Genomic DNA, 25,788 nt, shown 5'->3' with positions numbered 1-25,788 from the left:
GATAGATTAAAAATTGACAGAAAGTCAGAAAATTTTTTTTCTTACATTTAATTTTTTTATATTTTTTTCTCTAAAAATTAAAAAAAATGAGATATCCTCATATTATTACGAACAATGTAAAAATAGCTTACGAACCGCATTCGGCGGCTGAAGAATTAGCCAGGGAAGCAGAGCGCACATTTTTTGCTGAAAATTTCGATTTCGACAAAGAATTATGTCCATCGTTAACTACACTATGCGTGGAAGTAATCGCAAAAAACTTTAAAGAAAGACCTTTACTTCAAGAACTCCCATGCGCCGATCGATTACATTTACTAGAACTACTCCCGACTGATATCCCTTTAGAATTAGCCGTTCCAATAATCGAGGAGGAAATTTATTGGAAACGGAGATACGCGGATAATTACGGAGTTGTTAAATATGTAAAGCATGAATATTGGACTTGGAAATGCTTGTATCTCGAACATTTTCTTCGGGTAACGCTTGAAGAAGCTCAACCTCAATACAGCGATGAAACGGGAATGGGCGATTTATTAAAGTTATTAAATCCTTTTGTGCATAAAGTAACAGTTACGCAACTACAAGCATGGAAGCCTCCTTTAACATCAGACGAAGAAGATATCCCTGAAGTTTATCCCATTGATCACATCGATTTCGAACCAGTTTTGCAAAAATTAGAAAATATAACCGAAGTTGATATAATTTTCGGGATGAAAAATTTAGAAATGAATTTCGAATGGCACGCCTTTGAACTTTCAGTGTCCGATTGCGCCCATATAGGAAGAGCAGTTTTATATTTAAAATCATTAAAAAATTTTCGACTTCATAAAACCCCAATCGACGATGACCATTTGAGAGCTTTATTAGAAAATTTAATTAATCACGAAACAATAGAACTTTTAGATTTTTCAAACTGCTCAATCGGCAAAACCGGAGCTTTATGTTTAGCTAAAGTTATGTTAACAATGAAAACTTTAACCCATTTAATCATTTCAAATAATAACATAACCGCAACGGGGGGGATTGGATTGGGATACGCCTTATTACAACCACAATGTTGTCCTTTATACCACTTAGATATGAGATTAAACCCATTAAAACACGACGGTGTTATGGGATTATTACGAGCTATGGCCCGCCAAGCCAATTTGGCCGAATTAAGAATTGGGGCGACAATGTTCGAGGACGACACAGCTTTAAGAGTTTCCGCTGTAATCAAATTAAACCCGTATTTAAGGAAACTAGATATAAGTTCGAATTGGATCGATGAAAAGCATTATGAAGAATTGGTAAACGCGCTTGTCGTAAATAGAACTCTGTTTTGGATAAATGTGCGCGAAATGGATATCCCGACAGAAATAACGGATAAAATTAAAAAGTTATTGTATCGAAATCGAAATGGATTGGATGATGTTGAAGAGGATGAAGTGGAATCCGAGGAAATTATTGAAGAAGAAGAAGTAGAGGACGAAATCTTAGAGCAGGAAGAAGAGGAAGATGAGGAAAAATAAATTTAAAGAAATTTGTTGCTGTCTCTAAAAAAATGTATTACAAATATATTAATATATTTTTTTAATCATAACCTCGATTAATAATAATGCACAATAAATGCATAACAATACAAGTAGGTAATAAAAAAAATTAAAATCTAATATTATTTAAAAAAAAAATGAGACTATGACGTCATTTCAAATAAAGAAAACTAATTCCTCTTTACGACATCATCACATGATATAATCACAAGAATAAATCGATAATTAATATTAATAATTAATTGGTGTGAACACATTTGGTCACGTTGTTGTTCAAATTGCAGCACCCATAAGTCTCTAATATTTCGTTTTATTTTTCATTAATTCTTTAAATCATTATTTAAGACTTTTATGTGATAGCTGATTCCCTCATCGTCCAACGTAATGAAATTAGTAAAATTCGATGACACAGAAACGAAATTCGCATAAGATCCCTTCAATTTGATTGTCCTCAACAGGTATGGTTTATTAAAATCGCCCGATTTATTCGAGATTGGATCATTGGAGAATATTGAAACGTCCGATGATAAGATTTCGCGATAATTCGTTTGCCTCAAACTTGGTCTCCTAAAAAATATCTTTATATAAAGTCTTAATTAAAAACGATTAAGAAATTATTACCTCACAAAGTTATTTGACGGTAATTTAGCTAAATTCCACCAAGCGATTTGTTCTCCTACACTGACGAAAATCAATGAGGAATATGGAGAACTTAAAATGTATCGAACAGGAGATACGTGAAGTTGTAATTTGGCGAATTCTTGAAGTTTTTGCTTTTCAATATTAATAAAATATACCTTTAAAAAAATTAATTAATTAAAAATAATTAAGTAACAAATCTTATATAAATAGTTCTTCAGAAACAAGTTCGAAGTGATTTTGCAACCATTTATTTATTTAATACATGTCATATAGTTGTCTGAAAAATAACAACAAAGAAAAATACATCAAAATATATAGAATTTACTTATATAAACTAATTATTATGATATGCGAGTCAAAAAAAAACATCAACCCCCGCTACGATGTAAATGGTGGCACATGCGTGACATTCCCAACATGGGAGAGTTCTGGAAGACATTCGTACGAGGAGTAAGCATGTAAAATAAATAATCGAGCCGAAGAGGAACACGAAAATTAACAACTTCAAGAACGTTAGGAAAATCAATACTACCATTAATGATTTTATGGAATGTCAAAGCATCTTAGCATAAACGACGCTGGCGGAGCGATAAGAAATTGAAGAAGGCAAGCTGATACGTAATCAATGTAGCTTTTAAAACATAAACACTTTAGGAATTTCTTTTGAATCGTTTCAATTCTGGTAATATACTATATTTGATATTGGGGATTAATACAATCTTCTTATAGCATAAATATTTGTAAAATTTTGCGTGACTCTCATAACGAAGCCAAGGATGCGCCAAGCCTTAGCAACAGCTCCATCAACGTGGCCCTCAAAGTGACGCCTAAGTCTCATACCATAGTAGTCACTCTAGGTATGGTATCATCACCCAGGCTGTAATCATATCTGCCTTCCTTGTAAAAGAAATAACATTACAGTTTTCAGGGTTGAGTGTAAAGAAATTTGAGCTGCAATAAATAAATGAACAAAAGATGAAGTAAAAATTTTTAAATCATTAGCATACATCAAACAATGAGAGTGTTTAATTATTGAAAAAATATCATTGATATAAATATTAAATAGAAGAGGTCCTAAGTGACTCCCTTGCGGTACACTGGAGGTAACATCATGCTGTCCGAAAAATGGCCGTTGATTTAGCTTTAGAGTCCTTCCACGTGTATAAGAAAGCAAGCCAACGCACAAGATGTTCGTCAATATCAAACATACGAAGTTTGGAAAGAAGCAGAGCATCGAAAGCCTTACTAAAATCAGTAGAATCATTTGAATTTAGCCGTATGTCTCTTAAGACGGCTAAACCCGAATGATTCTAGTTCTAGGTCTAGTGTTAGTTCTAGTTTTACATTAGCACTGTTACTATGTAGAATTAACACTATACCTAGAACTAGAATCATTTGGGTTTAGCCGCACGTCTCTAAAGACGACTAAACCCGAATGATTCTAGTTCTAGGTATAGAGTTAATACTAATTTTACACTTGCACTGGCACTAGAACTAACATTAGACCTAGAATCATTTGGATTTAGCCGTATGTCTCTTAAGACGGCTAAATCCGAATGATTCTAATTCTAGTGTTACTTCTAGTTTTACACTAGCACTGTTACTATGTAAAACTAACACTATACCTAGAACTAGAATCATTTGGGTTTAGCCGCACGTCTCTAAAGACGGCTAAACCCGAATGATTCTAGTTCTAGGTATAGTGTTAGTTCTAGTTTTACACTTGCACTGGCAGTAGAACTAACATTAGACCTAGAACTAGAAACATTTGGGTTTAGTCGTACGTCTCTTAAGACGGCTCAACCCGAATGATTCTAGTTCTTGATCTAGCGCTGAATGACAATTAAAACGAGAACTAACACTATACCTAGAACTAGAAACATTCGGTCTAGTGGTAGGTAAAATGGTCATTGATATTCAACTTTAGAGTCCCTCCACGTGTATAGAATGCAAACTAACGCACAAGAAGTTCGTCAGTATCAAACATACGAAGTTTTGAAAGAAGCAGAGCATCGAAAGCCTTACTAAAATCAGTATAAATGGAGTAAATTTGAAAGGAATCATCCGTAATTTAAAATATAGTGGGTGTATTCCAACAAGTTGCTCTCAATCAAGCGACCAGCAAAACAACGTGCTTATAGTCGATTTTACTTTTCACAATAAAAATAAGTCTTCTATAAATAAGCTTTTTAAGTATTTTAATAATGGCAATAAAGAAATCTATAATTAGATACCTTACCACGATTTCCGGATTTAAAGATAGGGATTACATGAGTCTCCTTCGAAACACGTGGAAAAACTCCAGATTGAATCGACCAGAGTGACTCAGAACAAAGCATATCGCGCAATCCCGATCAAGATTAAGATGGTTGTTAGACACAACGCCAGTCTGAGTAGACATAAAGGCAGAGTGAAAGTAGGAGGCAAATAAAGAACAAACAGACCGAGCATCGGTGGCAACAACACCATTGTGAGTGACAGTGGCAAGAATAGCATTCCTCCTTTTCGATGCTTAACGAATGACCTAACAACCTTGGATTTGAAGCAATTTTTGTCTTAGCGTTCAGAGTGTAATTCTTATAATCATGATTAATAAGAAATTTTGCCCGACCTCTCAGAGATGGGAAAAGGTGCGATGATCAATGCGCGGTCTCCATAGCGCGTTCACCTCCTATACGCCTTCTTTTTTTCTTCAATCACCTGCCTAGTGCCAGATGAAAACCACATTGGACAAGCTCCCATCCGTTTTTGGAACGAATTTATTAATACATAGCTTCACGTACATGGATATAAAATAACTCTAAACGTCACTTCTGGAAGCAACTTCCGCAAGAAAACTTGGTAGTGGACACACGGCTTAAGAGACGGAAGAGTTATATTCGAAACTAGACGACGTGGCAACCGCACAGGAGAATTCAAGCGTACCAATTGACGGAGCAATGAGCAATATCTTCAAAAACCAACGGGTTATCGCTTAGTCACGTTATTTATATCACAGAAATTAGTAATTATTAAATCCAAAGTATTCCAAAAGGCACCAACGTGGTGATTGAATTGAATCAAGCCGCACAGAGACAGAGCGTGAAGTTAATCAAGAGCTCTAGTAGTATTATTAATACATGACACAATGAGGAGAATTGACATTGAGTAACCATCTCAGCTCCGGTAGGTTGTAGTCTGCGCATATCAAAAATGTATCATTCGGAAACATCTGAATAATTGCGGAAAGCTGATCAATAAAAAAATGTAACACTACGTTATTCAAAGGCAAAAAATAAACACAACAAACATGAATCAATAAGCCGCCACCACGCATTGTTAGGCCAATAGCATCCAGCCCGACAAACCAATCGAAACGTGCGATTCGATTTCGTCCAACATACGAATCCGAAAAAACCTCTGCCGAATGTATCCCAGGATACAGCCAAGTCTTCGTCAAACAAATAACGTCGTGATCAGAGTTTAACACGTTATTGAATAATGTATCTAACTAAGTTCTAAGGCTACATACATTTTAGTAATAAAATGTAAAGACAGACATCGTCAATTATACAACACGGTAAATAATACTTGTATAACAATAGACCTGTCTATATCCTGCTCACGTCAGCATCACTTTGAATGTGGATAGGGCGTGCGTCATCATTTTTCCTGACGTTTTAATAAAACTTTCCTCTTTAATTTCGCAGCAGCAAGAAATTTATGACGCATAAGTTGACTGCAGAAACGCATAACGACAGCCTTTGGAGCACTTCGACCCATGATATTTAGACCTTTTGTCAACATGCATTACTTATTCATTTATGTATACATATATATTATTTTTCTCTTGTATTAACTATGTGGCAATAAACTTATTATTATTATTATATTATTTAGACCGTGAGGCACGCGATGGACAGCATCCACATCAGCAGCCGAAATCGGAACGTCAAGGAAGATACTCATAGTTTTGATCATCACAACCAAGCTCTCTTTATCTCAGGAACTCCTCGAATCTGAAGGTTGCTGCGACGAGAATATTGCTCCAAATCCGCTATGCGCCCCGATATCTCAGTAACCTGCTTCTTCAGAAAAGCATTCTGAAGCCATGCCTCGAAGTCAGAAACCCTTTGGATGCAAAACTGGACCGAGTCTACCAAAGTATCGTAGCTTGCACTCATATTACGCATCTTCCTCACAATATTGAACACTGTCTCAAGAGTAATAGGGCTGCGCTCGGCCGCAGAAGAGATTGATGGAACGGGAAAAATGCGCGACATGCAGAACATCTGGTGGCGGGGGCATCGTGGGCTCCCGCCACCATGAGGGCAGCATTGACGTTTCGGTGACCTCGACGCATTTGGCAAGAAACTACTCGGCACACGATTCGCACTGACTTCCTACAGTCTTCCTCCCCACCTCACGCTTGCACCGCCCACACGACTTGTTTCGACTTGTATACATCGATCACGATCGATTGACATACTGCACTTTTGACCGATTGTCAAAATCTAACTGATTTCATCACTTTGAATTTGTTTCTAGTTCTAGTATTAATTCTATTTTTAGATCAACATGAAACTTACCGTAATAACTTTATCCTCACCACCAAAAGCAACAAATTTCGAATCAAAACTAAAACAGCAACAATACAAACATCCATTAACCATCCTCCCACTTAAATCCTTCAAACCAACCGCCCCATTACAAATATCCACCACAAAAACATCAAACATATTGGTCATTGTGATCGCTAATAACCGTTTGTCTTTACTCATTGTTGCTGAGGTAACGGAGTAAGATTGTCGGGCATCGCTTTTTCGACCCCTTAAAACATCCAAAGATCTTCTTGAACTCGTACAGCGATTCCAACATTTAATAACGCGATCTTTCATGATTGTGATTAAGCAATCAATTTCGTTTAAATAAAAGGTTTCGATTACGGGTTCAAATTGGATTGATGACACCTTATTTATGGTGACTAAAGACATGTTTTCTTCTTGAAATCGCAACATTTGATCGCCTTTAAGTCCCCCGGCTAATAGTAAATTTCCGAAAATTTTTAAATAAACAACGGGGGACGATAAGCGTAAAATTCTTGATGTGGAATTCGTTTTAATTTCGTATTCGATTACTTCACCGTTTTCTAATCCGTAAAGGATTTTATTTCCGCACGGGGAAAAACAAACTGTTCGGATATTAACTGGTGTTGTTAAATCTTTTAATGGTTGGTGGTTATTAAAAATTTCTAATGTATTCGTGTCTTTAACAACAACAGTTCTCGGGAAAATTGAATCCGATTTGGGCCAATAACAATCAAAAATCGGTGTTCTTCTTGAAATTGATTGCATTATCGTTTTGGTGTTGTGCACCTTTATTGTGTTATCTGAATAACGATAAAGAAAAGTTGTTGTTTTCTCGCTAAATTGATATATATCGACGAAAATAGCTGATTCGTAATGGTTCGAGATTCCTTTTAATGTCCCTGATGGGATGTGAAACATCCGAGTTTTGTTATCATCGGACATAACGTAAAGTATTCGTTCATTAAATCTCATTAAATCGACGAAGCCTAATAAAAAAATTGAATCATCGAGTGTACAAATTATTTTTTCTTTAATCCCTGGGACTAATTCCCCGGGCATTCTCTTCGAAACTACGCTCCACCAAGAAACCGTCCCACCATAAATCGTAACGAAAGAGTCTTCATCAACAACTATCAACGATGTTATTTTTCCTCCAAGATTCGAGTGCAAAACTTCGAGCCCACAATTATCATAAACAACTAATTCATCAGATTCAGCTCCAACAATCAAATCATCGTCCAATAAAAATTTGAGGTGCTTCACTGATATCTTACAGGAGATTTCTTTTTCGATTGTGTAACAACAATTCCACATTTCCGTTAAATTATTCGGCGTTAGCGTCCAAAGCTGAACGAAATCTTTGTTTGTTCCAATTAAAATCGAATCGGTTCGATTTCCGAAAGTTGCCGAAATAATATTCGAGTTTTCAAGGCGAATAATTTCGGATGGTTTTAACGATTTATCATCGTTATAGAAGTGTTTGTAATTGTTTTGCTTAATGGACGGTTGAGATGTGTTTAAATCAGTTTCTAAGTGCCAAATTGCAACGCTTCCATCTTCGGAAACTGAAAGAAATTTATCACGATCGGGTGAAACTTCAATGTAAATTATTCTTTGTGTGTGTCCTTTATAGTTTCTTATTGTTTTTTGATCTGTTAAATCAATTAACTAGAATAAAAATTACAAAAAAAAATTAAAATAATTTAAAAAAATATCTAAAAAATAACAAAATGGTGGATTAAACAGTGTGTGCAACATAAAAATTGTTAAAAAAACACTCAATTTAATTACTTAACACGTTCGCTACCGCACCTTCTAAAGTAGTTTCTTTGATTTCGAGATTCGGGTTTGTGTTATTATTTACAGAGTGGTTTATTGTACAAGGTGAGTCAGAAAGAATGGGAAATCCGAATACCGGAGACCCTAGACACCAAAATATGACGATTTAACCTAACATGTCTTATACAAATGTCGGTGGTTTTTAATACACACGGTGTTCAAAGTTAAATTTTTATTTCGAAATTTCTTGATAATTTTGAAGGTTTTTGTACTATTAACATAAAATTTGGTAGCTAGATGTTTTCGAGCATGAGAAATACGAATTTGATATTTGTTTTGTGATTACTCGTAGAGGACGCTAGATACTAGAGCACTGCACGAGTACGTAAAAAGTAATCTGAGAAATAATCGCCGAGTATACAACTGAACGATGCGAGTACATACTCGTTGGCCAATGCATCGCCGATGCATTCACTTTGTGATTACGAGTAATATTCATCAGAATTGCATCGTAGCATCGTGGCGAGTACGCATCCTGAATACTCGTCGGGTTTTCTCGTTTCGTGTTTCGACAAGTCGAGACAGGACGGAATTATTCTGGAACTAATCCTTTGATCGTTCATGTGTATTTGACATTTGGAGCTCGTGTAACAATGTCGATATTAGAAAAAATTAAAAGTGGTGAATATATAACAAAAGAAGCACCTGGAAAAAGTAATCTGTGAGCCTGTTTTTAAAAAATTTTGAAAGAAATTGACGGTGTTGAACATATACAACCATTTGTAATATGTGTTAAGTGTGAACATATTTTTAAATACAGTAAAGGTTCGAGTCCATCCAATTTAAGGAAACACCGTTGTTTCAAAGACACAGATGAGTCGGAAAATTCTTCTACAAATGCTGATGTACGCAACAGAAAAAGAGCGCGTATCAATGTGAGTGACGAAATAAAAAAAGATATTACAGACAAGTGTGTACAGTATGTGACTCAGGATCTCCGTTCGTTTGCAGCAGTAAGTGGTAGTGGGTTTAAAGACCTAGCACGCTGCTTGGTAGAAACAGGAGTGAAACTAGGTTCAAGAAACTTCGATATAAATGACATTTTGCCGCATCCGACTACTGTTAGCCGTACGCTTCACAAAATGCACAATAGAGAAATAGAATGCTTTGTTTCCGAACTATAACCACTGCTTGAGAAAGGTATAGTGTTGTTCTCTATAAGTGTATTTCCAAAATAATAATACAACATGTAACGACGTTATACAGGGTGGTGTGCAGCAACAACTGATATGTGGACGGAAAACAAAAAACAAAGGAACTTTATAGCCTTAACAGTCCATTATCTTGATTCGACTTGGCGACTGCATAGGTAAGCTAAGCAATTAATGCACCGCATATATATATATATATATATATATATGTGTGTGTTGTTGTGGTCGATCCGAGATTTCATCCGTTCTTCCTGTTGGTTCCCTTTGGAAAGGGGCAGACGTTTCGCCAAGATCTCACCTGACAGTGCGTTGTCGTAGTCTCCTGTCGGCAAACTGTCCGACCCTGAAGATGTCAGGTGAGATCTTGGCGAAACGTCTGCCCTTTCCAAAGGAAACCGACAGGAAGAACGGATGAAATCTCAGATCGACCACAACAACACATATTTACATATAACGTTCAGAAATGGAATTTATATACTGTATTTGTAGAGATATAATACCTACTATTTCTAACTTTTCGCAATGACCAGCATGAGATTTAGACCTGAATAATTACATTATCCTATTTATTTTTTGTATTATAGTCGAGTACTGTGTACCATCGAATTTTTGAACTTCGACGAGGAGCAAAACGCAGTCAAAAATACAGGTACCAACATACTTCGCGCATTAGAAGCGAAAGTGGCAACCTTAAATATACGAAGTAATGATCTTGAAAAACTTACTTTCACTACTGATCAAGGCTCTAATATAAAAAAAGCATTGGAGCAATATTCGCGCATTAACTGTATTGCCCATGTTCTGAACCTGATTTTAACATATACATTCAAGAACACAGTACTGGAAGAAGTAGCCCCTCGTATTTTACAGTTAATCAAACGTTGTAAATCTTTAGCAGAATACCTTAAACGGAGTGGTATCTGTCAGAGGTTGGACACGACAGTTAGGCAAGAGTGCAGTTCACGATGGAACACAAAATTTGACATGTTACTTTCGATTCGAAAAAATTTTAACACTATTGAAAAAATATTAGAAGAAGCAAAAGAAGAATATCGTCTTCATCGAATTGAAAAATATCTCTTAGATAGATTAACTCTATTTTTACACCCCTTTAAAACGGCTACATTACTGTTTGAAGCGGATAAAAAGCCTACCTATTCATTTAGTACTACTACACATGCATATTTTGAAAGAAAAGCTAATACCACTACAGAATGATGAAACTGTTACCGATGTTCAAGCGGTTATTCGTCATTGTTTAGATAATGTTTTTGACATAAAATTTCAACCACATCGCATTCATAAAATAGCTGCGTTTTTATGGCCCAAATACAAACAACTACGGTTTCTGGATAACAATACGCGTGAAGAAATTTATACTCTTGTAAAGCATGAACTAAACTGTATACTCGAAAATCCTGAAAGTTCTTCTGCCACAATTTCATCTTCTTGTGACTACCAAGACATAGAACTTTATGCCAATGCGTCGGATTGCAGTGATGCAGAAAATGACGTAGAGTTCTGTGATAAATATAAGGATATTTATGTTGACAACGATAATAATTGGCAGTCACAAGTTAATGTTGAAATGGAGCTGTACAAAGGAAGTCGGGCCACTGACCGAAATGTATTACGATGGTGGCGAAGTCATGAAAAGGATTTCCCTTTACTCCACCAACTTGTACGAAAAATCTTAAGCATTCCTGCTTCTAGCGCCTCAAGTGAACGGGCGTTCAGTTCCGCAAACAAAGTGCTAAAAGATAGGAGAAGTAATCTGAAGGGAGATAATATCGATGCCATACTGTTTCTACATTCCGCAGGAAAGGATTAACGTACAAACCAAAACGCAGTGGAAGATAAGTTATTTATTTCTTTACTTATTCATACTTATTGTTTTTACTTTTATTGTTTCTTACTGTTTTTATGTAATGTGTACTTTCTGTTTTGAATTTGTGTAATGTCCCATTTCTCACCCTCCTATAAATGTCTCATACAATATACATTTCTTCAGCATAAACAAAATATCGCCGATGTATACTGGCCGATACCGATTCTAAACGATGCCGATTACTCTTATACTCGCCGATGCCGATGCGAAACGATGCGAGTACAGAAATGCGTGATGCGTACAAGTACACACGAGATAATCGTATCACTCGTCTAACGAGTATTCGTACTTGTATTCATACGATGCTGTACGTACTCGTGCAGTGCTCTACTAGATACACACTGTACGCTTGAGATATCAAGTCATGACTAGTTTGTCAGTTGAGGTATGGTGAATTAGAACCAGAAATCTGAAGGAGTTTTCAATTCTGCACAAAAAAAGTACTCTTGCTTACATTGTCTAAGTCTACTGGTTTCCAAGTTATCTGCTTTTAACTGTTTCAAAGTAATTTTAAGGTTAACATTTAAAATCAATAACACACAGTAACTATAGCAATTAGTAACGATAATAATCGATAACAATAACAATTAATTAATAACAATAGAATATTGTGACCATTTTCAAAAATCCAGTGGACTTAAATCTGGATTTCTCACTATTAAACAACTCATTATGTCGTGGCATTTTCAAATTGGTAATAACTTTGTTGTTGGTAAAAATGATTATTGCACACGGAAATTAGATCAATGTTGACAATTAACAAGCAATTGTTGAAACATAAGCGGAAAAATAACTCAACTTTGCTTATGTTAAAAAATAAATATTTTAGAAGAAAAAATACATTTAAACATTTAAAAGTAAATAATTCGAAAACCGATAGACTTAGACAATTTCAATAAGAGTACCTTTTTTATGTAAAATTGAATGCTCTTTGTGATTTGCAGCTCTTATTGGTCGTAGCTGTCTAGCCAAAAAACTTATGATTTGATTTATAAAACGAGCAGCGTGTATCTAGCGCCCTCTACGAGCAATAACAAAACAAGTTTCAAATTCGTATTTCTTATGCTCGAAAACATAAAACTACCACATTTTATGTTAATAGTACAAAAACTTTCAAAATTATCAAAAAATTTCGTAAAAAAAAAATTAACTTTCAACACTCTATGCCTCGAAAAAGAACTGACATTTGTATAAGAGATGTTACGTTAAATCATCATATTTTGGTGTCTAGTATCTCCGGTATTCGGATTTCCCATTCTTTCTGACTCATCCTGTATATGGATAAATATTAAATATTGTCATTCATGACTCATGACTGAAAAAATATGTCACTGAGACACTGCCTCGGCCGCCAACGACATCGGCTATAAATATAGAACGTTACACCTGTTTAAAGTTCTCTTTTTGAGGTTAATAGAAAAATATCTACATCGTTGAGTAAACAAAGTTTCCAAAATCAGCTTTTTTTGTATGATGGCTTTAATTTTTTATTGCTTATGTATAAAAAAGGTGTTACTGAGCCAATGCCTCGGTCGCAAGCGACCTCGACTATAAATACATACTTTAAACTGTTTTAAAGTTCTATTTTTGAGATTAATAGAAATATATCAAATTCGGTGAGTATCAAAGTTTCCAAAATCAGCTATTTTTGGACAATGGCTTTAATATTTTATTGCGTTATATGAAAACATTGTTACTGAGCCACTGCCTCGGCCGCAAGCGACGTCGTCTATAATTATAGAACGATACACTTTTTTAAAGTTCTTTTTTTGGGGGTAATAGAAATATATCTACTTCATTGAGTAACCAAAGTTTTCAAAATTAGATATCTTTGGATGATGGCTTTAATATTTTATTGTTTATATTTGAAAAAAGTGTTACTGATTGTGAGCTACTTTGACAAGAAGTGTACTAATATCATCAAATCAGCCTATCACCAGAGAAACAATCTAGACTTTCAAGTACAGGCTACAACATTATAAGCGCATTTTAAATACATTAACAAACGCATCCAGTAAACTGATTCACCACGAAAAATCTCTCTGCCCAATAGACTGGACGCCGATAGCGAACGTGTTAAAAAAATAATTAAAAGTAATGAAATAGAATTAAATATTGGATGTTGTAAAAATCATGAAGTTATTATATACATACAGATAAGTGAGTTTTTTAGAAAAAAAATTGTGCTGTTATTAGCTCATAAACTAACAAAAAGTTACCTACTCATTTCAATTTGCATTATTTTAGACTTACAGGTGTTCAAAATCACAATCAAAATACAATTCAAGTCAAGACAATCTAAAAAACACATTACACAATTAACAACGAACTAAATAAACGTCTCTTCTTGCCGTTTTTCCTTCACAAACAAAATACATCTTAAACAATACTTACTTCGATTTCGCCTTCTTTCGTTCCAGCAAAAACTTGGGTCTCGTGAAGTGCAAAACACACAAAAGTTGTTGGTTCTGGGACGTAATATTTCTTTGGTGCGCATTTACACCCTCCCGGAAAACAACTAAAAAAATCTCATTCAAATTTTCTTGATTCACTATAAATAAATGAATAAAATAAAAATGTTTCTCACCCAATATCGAAATATAAATCGTTTTTGTTATCAGCTGCAGTATCTAAAGCTAAATTTTTCAAAGTACTTTCTTTGGAGTACATCAAAGCGCTCTGAACTAAGTTTAATTCTTTTTGATCATGTAAGTGCCTCCCGTAATTTCCAACGAAATTTTTTAATTCACACAAGAGATTTTTATGCACCAAACTTGGATCGTTTAAAATTTGTTTTTCGTATAAATCGAAATCTCTTAATAAATCTCCCACGCCGGCAGCTTTAATTTTAGCGTCGATAAAATTTAAATCGAAATAAATTTTAAACTTATCCACATAACCAGCCTCTTTTAAATGATAACCTATATACTGATAAATGTAATTGTCATCTGGAAGTTTAGCGTAGTCATTGTTACATGAGATCATGTAGTTATCAATCAGTCTCTGATGGCCGTCATTATTACGAACGGTACTTTTTAAATATTTGAGCAAAACAATATGAATTCCGTAATTATAACTGTGATCGTGATTATTATAGTACGAAACAACTAATGATTTATTTTCTAATTGGGTCATGATATCGTTAACGGAAAATTCATCCAATCGCCACAAAGTTTGTAAAACTTTTGATGTTATATTTACGTCTTCGGGAAAAATTGAAAAATCTTCGAATTTTTGACGCAGGTTTTTATCTAAATTTGCTATTGATGATTTTATGGCACTATTTTGTTCACTAAAATCAAAAACGGAATAATTATAAATTAATTCAATATTAACACAGGCCTGCAAAAATTAATTTCATAAAAACTTTAGATTATTTAGATCTAACAGTTTTGAAAGGTGCTGAATCTGAAAATAACAACAGTTTTTCCCCATCACCCTCCGTTTTTCCACATCTCAACACATTAATCTGAAACTAACTGGTATAAATATGACTGTTACTTTTTCTCTTGTGAGTAACACCTGGATCCCCTCGATACCCATCATACTGACGTTCCAACTACCCTGATATCTCCTCTCCATGACCTTAATATCTTCTGATCTTCATTGGAACTACCCAAGTTTTCACGGAAAAAATTCAAATAAAAATGTAGAAAGTGAACTTCTATACATATCAGGCAGCCAAGTTTTTCCATTTTTTTGAGAAGATCATCGACAGTGCTGATATAGTTAGGGTCTTTTTCATTCCCTAAAATTCTAGTGATCACCTTTTTGAAAGCATTCCAAGCTTCTCTTTCAAGACCTGACATTGTGTGCTGAAATTTCTCATCAAATATTAGTTTATGTATGTCAGGACCCACAAAAATTCCTTTTTTTTAGTTTTGCCTCTGACAAATGTGGAAATGCAGAGGTATTGAAAGCAGTCACTGAAATCTTGGACGAATTGTGTCATGAGTCCTAACTTGATGTGGGTAAAGACAAATTTTTCTGGAATCGACTAAAGCTTCGTGGAAAACGTTCTTTTCACCTGGCTCCACTGTTTGTTGGGTTGGCCATACTATTTTAGTCCAGTGTTCATTCCTTGCTCTGCTGTCCCAGCCAGAAATGAAACATGGATACTTAGTATTTCCTCCCTGCAGACCAAAAATCATGCCCAAAACTTTCAGATCGCCACAAACTGTCATAATTCTCGTAATTTTCTTTGAGGTGTACATAATGCCCTAGATGAAGAGAAGCATGTGTACTGATAAAAAAATGTTCCAGCAGCGTGTAGCTTTTTTTCTTTTAGTCTAGAACCCAAGAGTTCAGCATTCTCCTTGGTAAGTCAAGCTCAAACTGAGCGAAAAGTTGTGGGGTAGCATAATCTGAAGGATCTTGGAAATCATAGTTATCTTCATTCACATCAGACTCACTAGAGGTACAGGCACGTCTGGTCCATAAGCTACAGGTCGCATTGCAGAAAGAAAGTTGTGGTATACTATATCTCTTTTATTCTCAGAGTTATAGCCCTTAAAATCATAGTAGCAAAAATAACAGTCATCACTGTGATTTTTTGGTTTCCTCTACACCATCGGAATGCCAAGTTTGAATGATTTTTTTTTTACCTGATGGCTACGTCCTGAGATCTTCTCTACACAAATATAACACACTTTGTGAGGTGCCCATGATTTGTCCTGGTTTCCAAGTCTTACACCAAAATAGGAGTAATACGCTTTCCAAACAAAGTTAATTAAGTAATGTTTCTCTGGTGTTTTTTAATGACAAGTTCACCACAAATGTAATAAAAATTGTCGGGACAATTACGACAACCACGGCTAGTCTGACGGCTAACATGTCTTCTAACCACCGACACGAGCGAAAACAACACACAAATGAGCGCGTGAGATGACTCAGGCAAGTGGGGTAAAATATTTCCTATCATTATTCAATACTTTAATTGGAAATCCGGGATACACAGTAAATTACTGGAGTTGACAGCGTTGAAAAGCGAAACATCGACGACTATTGCAAATCATTTACTAACAACGAATGAAAAATATAATTTAAAAAATTAAATTATAATAAAATATTAAAAATTATAATTGTTTCATCTTCAATCATTGATCATTGACAGGAGAAAAACTCAATAGTCGAAGTGCTTTGTATATTTAAAGGAATGACAGAGTTGTTAAGTCAAAGAATCGAACATAACTTCCTTTAAAAGTGAGAAACTCTTTGAAAATATAAAATTAGCGAAAATGCACACAATAAGATTAATACCGAAATTAAATCCATATATCAAGAATGTATACATTACATAGATATTTGGATAAAACCTTTGCACTCATTGCCAACCCAACCCAACCCAATGTTTGTTGGGTTATAATACTTTTTTATATAATTGAAATAAAACTATGTGTATTTATAGATGGATTTTTTAATTTTCAACTCTACCGTACATTCAATCATCCTCAGGAGCAACGTCATTATACATATTTTTAAAAAACATATTTGTTTGTTATTCAAGCTGTTATCTTTTTGATTACTTAATTCTTCTCCTCTTTGTTACCTTGTTATTAATTCAATAATATTCAATATGCTTTCCTTGCCCATTATGCGCCATGAACATACATGGCAGAAGATAACAGCTTGAATAACAAATATGTTTTTTAAAAATATGTATAATGACGTTGCTCCTGAGGATGATTGAATGTACGATCGAAACCGGTAGAGCTGAAAATTAAAAAATCCATCTATAAATACACATAGTTTTATTTCAATTATATTAAAATTGAAATGGAAAGAAATAACCAAATGAATATTAATACTTTTTTAGTCCAGTGTTCAAACCTTGCTCTGCTATCCCAGTCACAAACGAAACATAGGTACTTAGTGTTTCCTCCCTGCACACCAAACATCATGCCCAAAACTTTCAGATCACCACAAACTATCCGGTTATCCAGTTATAATTCTCATAATTTTCTTTGAGGTGTACATAATGCCCTAGAGGAAGAGAAGCATATGTGTTACCATTGTGCAGGAGTACCGCCTTCAGGCTTCTTTTTGAAGAATCAATGAAAAACGTCCATTTATGAGCTTTGCATTCAATTCCAAACTTTTGAACCAAACCCGAAACATCACAACAGTAGACCAACTCGCCTTCTTGTTTGAAATAGTCAGTAAATTCACGATCTCTAAATATGTACTGATAAAAAGATGTTCCAGCAGCCAGCAGCTTTTTATCTTTTAGTCTAGAACCCAATAGTTGAGTATTCTCCTTGGTAAGTCAAGCTCAGACTGCGCGAAAAGTTGTGAGGTGGCATAATCTGAAGCATCTTGGAAATCACAGTCATCTTCATTCACTAAAGCTCATCTCACCTAGCGTTGCTGGAGGCAGAGGTACAGGCACATCTGGTCCATGAGCTACAAGTCGCATTGCAGAAGGAAGGTTGTGGTATACTATATCTCTTTTATTCTTAGAGTTATAGCCATTAAAATCATCGGAATGCCAATTTTGAATATTTTTTTTATCTGATGGCCACTTCCTGAGATCTTCTACACAAATATAACACACTTTGTGAGGTGCCTATGATTTGTTCTGCTCCCCAAGTCTCATACCGAAATAGGAGTAATACACTTTCCTAACAAAGTTTGTAATGTTTCTCTGGTGTTTTTTAATGACAAGATCACCACAAATGTAACAAAAATTGTCGGGAGAATTACGACAACCATGGCTAGAAGACATGTTGACACGAGAGGAAACAACACACAAATGAGCGCGTGAGATGACTGAGACAAGTGGGGTAAAATATTTCCTATCATTATTCAATATTTTGATAGGAAGTCCAGGATATACAGTAAATTACTGGAGTTGACAGCATTGAACAACGAAGCATCGACGACTATTGCAAATCATTTATTTTTAAATTTTTTTTAACTATGAAAAGTGCTGTATCATAGTAAGATAAGATGGCTCAGCCTTTTTTCGGCGATTGAAAGAATCCTTAAATTATATGTGGCTTTGAAAGAATACTTTTTAACAAAAAAGTTCTCATCAAAAAGTTGTTTGAGAGCGATACAAGCGAAATATATTTGTTTCATCTTCAATCATTGATCATTGACAGAAGAAAGACTCAATAGTCGAAGTGCTTTGTATATTAAAAGGAATGACAGAGTTGCTAAGTCAAAGAATCGAACATAACTTCCTTTAAAAGGAAGAGATCTCTTTAAAAATATAAAATTAGCGAAAATGCACGCAATAAGATTAATACCCACATTAAATCCATGTATGAAGAATGTATACATTACATAGATATTTGGATAAAACCTTTGCACTCATTGCCAACCCAACCCAACCCAACCCAATGTTTGTTGGGTTGGCAATACTTTTTTAGTCCAGTGTTCAAACCTTGCTCTGCTATCCCAGTCATAAATGAAACATAGGTACTTAGTGTTTTCTCCCTGCAGACCAACCATCATGCTCAAAACTTTCAGATCGCCACAAACTATCCGGTTATCCAGTTATAATTCTCATAATTTTCTTTGAGGTGTACATAATGCCCTAGAGGAAGAGAAGCATATGTGTTACCACTGAGCAGGAGTACCGCCTTCAGGCTTCTTTTTGAAGAATCAATAAAAAACCTCCATTTATGAGCTTTGTATTTAATTCCAAACTTTTGAACCAAACCTGAAATATCACAACAGTAGACCAACCCGCCTTCTTGTTTGAAATAGTCAGTAAATTCATGATCTCTAAATATGTACTGATAAAAAGATGTTCCAGCAGCCAGTAGCTTTTTTTCTTTTAGTCTAAAACCCAATAGTTCAGTATTCTCCTTGGTAAGTCAAGCTCAGACTGCGCGAAAAGTTGTGAGGTGGCATAATCTGAAGGATCTTGGAAATCACAGTCATCTTCATTCACTAGAGCTGATCTCACCTAGCGTTGCTGGAGGCAGAAATATATTTGTTTCATCTTCAATCATTGACAGGAGAAAAACTTAATAGTCGAAGTGCTTTGTATATTGAAAGGAATGACAGCGTCGCTAAGTCAAAGGATCAAACATAATTTCCTTTAAAAGTAAGAGATCTCTTTGAAAATATAACATTAGCGAAAATGCACGCAATAAAATTAATCCTAAATTAAATCCATGTATCAAGAATGTATACATTACATAGATATTTGGATAAAAGCTTTGCACTCATTTAAATGGTTAGTATCAAAACAAAATCAGGAGTTACATTTTGACAATATCACAGATTGTGTTGTATATTTGAGAAACAAAGGAATCACCATTGATGATGTTGCACTATTTGAATTAAAACATTTTCTCAATTCCAAACAAAGTGAGTTTTATGGTGAACTAGCTGAAAAATACTTTTCTTTAATGTGTGCAATGATAGTACTTGATTTACTGAACTATAGAAGATTTGTGATAAAATTTTTCATTATTTTTCCCAGATTCAGCACCCAAAAATCAATAAAGATCGCCTTTAAGTTTCTAAAAAGTTTTTTGTTCACAGGCCTATGTAATTAATTAATTACTGATAATTTCTTCCTTTTAACATTTCAGAAAATGACTTCCACGACGATTTATTTTTTAACAAACTCTCTTTTTGAGTCACCATGAGTGAGCCAAAAAGAGCCACACTAAGCGGGTGGCCTTTGCATAAATGATGAATTTCCATTGCTTCCGGTTTCTTTTTAATCTCATCTATGTTTACACCTAAACAACTAGCGAATAATTCGAAAGTTTCATCAATTTTAAAAGTACCATCAACCTAAAAATTAATTAAAATGTTATTTATTATAAAAAATTAATAAATTACACAGACTGTATAAGTTAATTACCTCAATAAGATGAGTATTCGATTCATTAGCCAAAATACTTTTATTTTGAGTTGTAATCATGATTCGACAACCCAAATCAAAAGCGTCAATAACAGATCTATCATAAACGTTATCCAAAATGATTAACATATGATTATAAAGTAGTTTTTCGCGTATTTTTCTTTGTAATTTAATTTTAAGGCTTTCAATTGATGAATAATTTTCGTTCCATTCATTTCCACACAATTTTAAATACAACCTAAAAAAATTTTTTATGAATAAAAAAGTTCTTTTAAAAACAAAATTATTTACTTAGATAATAATTTTAATAATTGATCTGAATTAATATCCCCCGCTGTTATCCAATAAACTTTTCCCCCAAATACTTCCAAAACTAAGTCAACATTCATTATTCCAACGACCAAATTTGATTTTCCAGAACCGGCCATTCCGTATAAAACAACCTTTCCATCAACAGGTAGCTTTTGGAGAACATTTTGAACTTGGGTAATCTATAAATAAGTTCATTAAGTATTAAATTAAAGTAATAAATAAATTTTATTTTTGTTAGATTCTCACCCGATTTATCCAAGTCTTTTGCATCATCAAAACAAACATTTATGATAATAAAAAAAGGAATAAAAGAAACACTTATAGATACCTTATCTTTCCTATTTACATAATGCAAGGGTTTTCTAGGAAAATCACCAAAGTTTAAAACGCTTTTAAATAATTCCTCGTTCTTAACTTTATCTTCCAATCTACGCCTAATCCTATCATAAATCCAATCAACATGTGTTTTTAAAATAACATTTACAAACTTCTCATACTTGGTCTCATAATTCAACAAATCTTCATAAAACATCTCATTTGCCTGACCTTCGGGTACCTGCTCAAACAATTTTTGAGGTTAGAAACATTAAAAGCATTAAAAGCAATGAAATGTTACCTCCCGAATTTTGCTGCATAATTCTTTAGACGCTATTCCAGCTTCATAAAGATGATCGAGCAGTGCGAGCACATTCACGCTTTGTTTAATGTTCTCTAACTCCTCCTCAACTGCGAATTTGTACTTGCAGTTCATCTTCGAATCTAAAACGAATTCGATTCTTTGGTTTATAATACGATTTAGTAAGAGTACGCTACCTATTCATTTTAATTTGAAAAAAAACTTAATACACAACGACCTACAGTGAGGGATGTTTCACAAATATTTGTTAAACTTGTCATAACTTGTCAAGATGCTTACTTCATAGCCGCCAACTTAAATCTCTCAAAACAAGTTCTTTGTTTATAAATCAAAGATTTATGTTTTATTTTAATCGTATATTATGATTATTTATAAAAATCTTATTAAATAATCATTATTTAATTCAAATTATAAGAATTTATGGATATTAGAAATTTTTAATTGGTTAATAAATAAATAAAAAAGAATAAGTTGGTACCATTTCTTGTCATTTCAAAATTAATCATTATTTGTGAGGTTATGTTATTTGTTAAGGTTAAGGTTAAAATGGATGATTTTATTCCAACGAAAGGCTCACAAATCAAGGAACACCCCACGGATAACTTTAAAGTAATAAAATATGAATCACACAAACCAAAAAGAAAAAATGATACTTATAAAGAAGCAGTGGAAGAAAAATTGGATATTAAAGCCAATGAATTGAATATAAAACGTGCCAAGTTTGAAATAATGAAATTTGGAATGTCTGGGTTTGATCAGCAGAAAAAGGAGGAGGCTAAGATTCAATTAGCCATAAAATTGGGGGCGAAACCTCCGAAGAATAAATATAGGAATTATAAAGAGTTGATTGAAGAGAAAAAGAGGGAAAAATTGGAGGAAGAAAAGACGATTAAATTACAGCAAAGTGGTAAAAATAAAATGGGGAAATCTATTGCTAAAGGAAAAAGCTTTGATAGGAAGAGAAGGAAAGGAAAAGAAACGAAAGGTTTATTAGATGTTTATGGTAAAGTTGATAAAAATAAAGTTAATGTGAATATGTAAAATAAAAACTTTTTTATTGATTTTGATTTTATTTATTTAAAAAAATAGTATCGATACGAGTATGAAAACTTACCCATTTCATAGATTGTTGACCTGAAGAGACTTAAGTCAAATATTAGATTAAATATTTGCATACTTGTTTGGCAAGGTTATGGTAATTTAAACTTTTTTTCTTTAAAAAGATTATTTCTAGAAACAAATTTAATTAGTTATTATAAGAAATAATTTAAACTAAATTTTCTAAAAATTATAAACAATCAAGTTATTTCTTTTTTAAGTGGGGAAACTAGTAAAATAAAAAATGTACTAAGTATACTGTATTTTTTAATTCGGAGGAGTGCTTTCAAATTGAAGCGCCAAAAAGAAAGGTTGCTATTGGTCAGTTTTAAGCAAAAATTACACTAGGAAAATTCGAGATGTTGAGAAACATCCGGGTTTAGCCGCACGTCTCTCAGTATGGCTAAACCCGAATGATTCTAGTTCTAGGTCTTGTATTAGTTTTAGTGATAGTGTCAGTGTAAAACTAGAACTAGAAACATTCGGGTTTAGCCATGCATCTTCAGTATGGCTAAACTTGGATGATTCTAGGTCTTCTGTTAGTTCTAGTTTTTGTTCAATAAAGATATACAATATAGTAATATCTAGCACTAGACCAAGAACTAGAAAAATTCGGATTTAGCCACACGTCTCTCAAGACGGCTAAAGCCGAATGATTCTAGGTCTTGTGTTAGTTCTAGTGATAGAGTAAAACTAGAACTAACACTAGAACTAGATGTAGCGCTAAACCCGAATGTTCTAGGTCTAGTGTTAGTTCTAGTTTTTGTTCAATAAGAATATACGACATAGTAATATTATTACAAAAGTTGTTTTATTACAAATATACTTATTAAATTTTTTAAATCCATTTTCTTAGCCTCACTGCTTTCAATTGCTAATATAGAAAGATCATTCAGCCGCGATTGTCCCATACTATTTCTTCTATAGTCCTTTATTATTTTTAACTTGCTAAATGATCTTTCTACAGAAGCAACTGTTACAGGGAGTGTGAAGAACAATATAAAAACAGAAAATACATCCGATATATCAGTTTCTAAGCAATTATATTTGGTCATTACTAAGTTAGCAAAATCTTTTACACTTTGCAATTCTTTTAACTTGTATAAATTGCAATGAAAATTGTTCACTTAAAAAAGTTGAATACTTCTTTTGTAATTTTTCACATTCTTTTAAAATATCTTTGTCTTTTAACGTTGATAATCTTTGTGGATCCAGAAATCCAAAATAATTTCTTAATTTTTCCATGCTTTTAAATCTTTCATGTAGTTGATGTGAAATAGTATCTATGACAACATTAAATATTCCAACTCTAAACATATCTTCTCTTGAAGAAAAGTGATAATTTTTCGCCAATTCATCAAAATGGTGTTTCACTTATTTAGGGTGTCGTTTCTTTTGAAACTCAAGGGGAACATTCCAAGTTCTTGCAATTTCTGCAGCCTCACCTTTTATTTCAGTAAATTTTGATCTACTTTCTGAAACTTTATTATAAGCTTGGTTCAAAACAGTTTTGGCTTCATCTAAATCTAGAGAAGTCAATCTTCCAGACCATCGAGTAGGATTTAAGTTTTTTAAAGTTACATTTGATTCGCCTGTGAACTTTGAAAGCAAATCCCATCTATTAACAGAATTTCCAAAAAATGAATATATTTCTTGGAGTATAACGAAAAATGCGGACACATCTTTATTTTTCTCTATTGCATCTTTAACCTTAATCATTATGACAAGATTTAAATTATGGCTTGCACAATGAACGTACTCTGCATTTTGTTGAATGTTCTTTATTTTTTGTTGCAGACCATTGTATATACCACTCATTACATTTGCTCCGTCGTATCCTTGACCAATACATTTTTCAACTGGTATCTTCATTTCGTCTAATATAGACAGAATTTTATTTTTCATTCCCTCAGCAGTTTTTTACCCGTTCTTGGGAATTTTAAAAAGTTTTAAAGACAAATTTTATTAATGTATACTTTTAACAACAGTTTTTGTAATTCTAATTAAAGTCTTTAAATTTTTTCAAAATCGTTGAGAGCCCAAGGGCCCTCAGGATCGACGGGCCCCGACGCAATGCGTCCTTTTGCGACCCCGTAGTTACGCCACTGAATATTAGAACTAACACTAGACCGAGAACTAGAAACATTCGGGTTTAGCCGTCTTGAGAGACGTGCGGCTAAACCCGAATGATTCTAGTTCTAGATCTTGTGTTAATTTTAGTGATAGTGTCAGAGTAAAACTAGAACTAACACTAGACCTACAACCAGAATGTTTCTAGGTCTAGTGTTAGTTCTAGTTTTTCTTCAATAAAAATATACGACGTAGTAATATCTTATGCTAACTAGCGCTACCTACTACTGGTACTAGAACTAACACTAAACCGAGAACTAGAAACATTTGGGTTTAGCCGTGCGTCTCTCAAGACGGCTAAACCCGAATGAGTCTAGTTCTAGGTCTAGTCTTAGTTCTAGTTTTACACTGGCACTATCACTAGAACTAACACAATACCTAGAACTAGAATCATTCGGGTTCTTAGTTCTAGTTTTATACTGGCACTATCACTAGAACTAACACAAGACCTAGAACTAGAATCATTCGGGTTTAGCCGCACGTCTCTCCAGACGGCTAAACTCAAATGTTTCTAGTTTTCGGTCTAGTGTTAGTTCTAATTTTACACTAGTACTACCACTAGAACTAACACAAGACTTAGAACTAGAATCATTCGGGTTTAGCCGTCTTGAGAGACGTACGGCTAAGTCCGAATGTTTCTAGTTCTAAGTCTTGTGCTAGTTCTAGTGGTAGTACTAGTGAGTTAGCATAAGCTATTATTATGTTGCACTACTATATTTTTATTGAAGAAAAACTAGAACTAACACTAGACCTAGAACTAGAATCATTCGGGTTTAGCCGCACGTCTCTCAAGACGGCTAAACCCGAATGTTTCTAGTTCTCGGTCTAGTGTTAGTTCTAATTTTACACTAGTACTACAGCTAGAACTAACACAAAACTTAGAATTAGAAACATTCGGGTTTAGCCGTACGTTTCTCAAGATGGCTAAACCCGAATAGTTCTAGGTCTAGTGTTAGTTCTAGTTTTAGTTTAATAAAAATATGCACTAAAGCTAACACTAGACCGAGAACGCACGTCTGTTAAGACGGCTAAATTTGTTTAGTTCTAGGTCTTGTGTTAGTTCTAGTGATAGTGTAAAACTAGAACTAGAAAATATCGGGTTTAGTTGCACGTCTCTCAAGACTGCTAAACCCGAATTATTTTAGTTCTAGGTCTTGTGTTAGT

At 34.1% G+C, this 25,788-nt stretch overlaps 3 protein-coding genes across 4 annotated transcripts; 2 read left to right on the top strand and 1 right to left on the bottom strand.

Annotated features, from left to right (window-relative positions):
• LOC111417690 (dynein regulatory complex subunit 5-like) lies at positions 1 to 1,582 on the top strand. Its single transcript, XM_023050044.2, has one exon. The coding sequence runs from the start codon at positions 87 to 89 to the stop codon at positions 1,509 to 1,511; it is 1,425 nt and encodes a 474-aa protein (XP_022905812.2). The 5' UTR covers positions 1 to 86; the 3' UTR covers positions 1,512 to 1,582.
• On the bottom strand, positions 1,549 to 21,683 carry LOC111417689 (Death-associated APAF1-related killer). 2 transcript variants are annotated; one of them, XM_023050042.2, is made up of 12 exons: positions 21,573 to 21,683; positions 21,376 to 21,518; positions 21,088 to 21,315; positions 21,006 to 21,020; positions 20,739 to 20,938; positions 20,448 to 20,685; positions 20,142 to 20,377; positions 14,208 to 14,912; positions 14,015 to 14,138; positions 6,743 to 8,410; positions 2,154 to 2,329; positions 1,549 to 2,099 (listed from the first exon to the last, which is right to left on the bottom strand). In XM_023050042.2, exons 2-12 carry the CDS (start codon positions 21,508 to 21,510, stop codon positions 1,853 to 1,855), a joined length of 3,972 nt encoding a protein of 1,323 aa, XP_022905810.2. In that variant the 5' UTR covers positions 21,511 to 21,518; positions 21,573 to 21,683; the 3' UTR covers positions 1,549 to 1,852. The 2 variants fall into 2 exon arrangements, with proteins under 2 accessions (XP_022905810.2, XP_022905811.2); XM_023050043.2 differs by lacking the exon at positions 21,006 to 21,020.
• Positions 21,684 to 21,883: 200 nt separating this feature from the next.
• Positions 21,884 to 22,457, top strand: LOC111417687 (uncharacterized protein C1orf131 homolog). Its single transcript, XM_023050041.2, has one exon. It carries the CDS (start codon positions 21,916 to 21,918, stop codon positions 22,435 to 22,437), a length of 522 nt encoding a protein of 173 aa, XP_022905809.1. The 5' UTR covers positions 21,884 to 21,915; the 3' UTR covers positions 22,438 to 22,457.
• Positions 22,458 to 25,788: the final 3,331 nt, after the last annotated feature.

Source organism: Onthophagus taurus, chromosome 3 (genome assembly GCF_036711975.1).
Source record: "Onthophagus taurus isolate NC chromosome 3, IU_Otau_3.0, whole genome shotgun sequence".
Lineage (NCBI taxonomy): Eukaryota > Metazoa > Arthropoda > Insecta > Coleoptera > Scarabaeidae > Onthophagus > Onthophagus taurus.
This window is presented reverse-complemented; position numbering and strand designations above follow the sequence as displayed.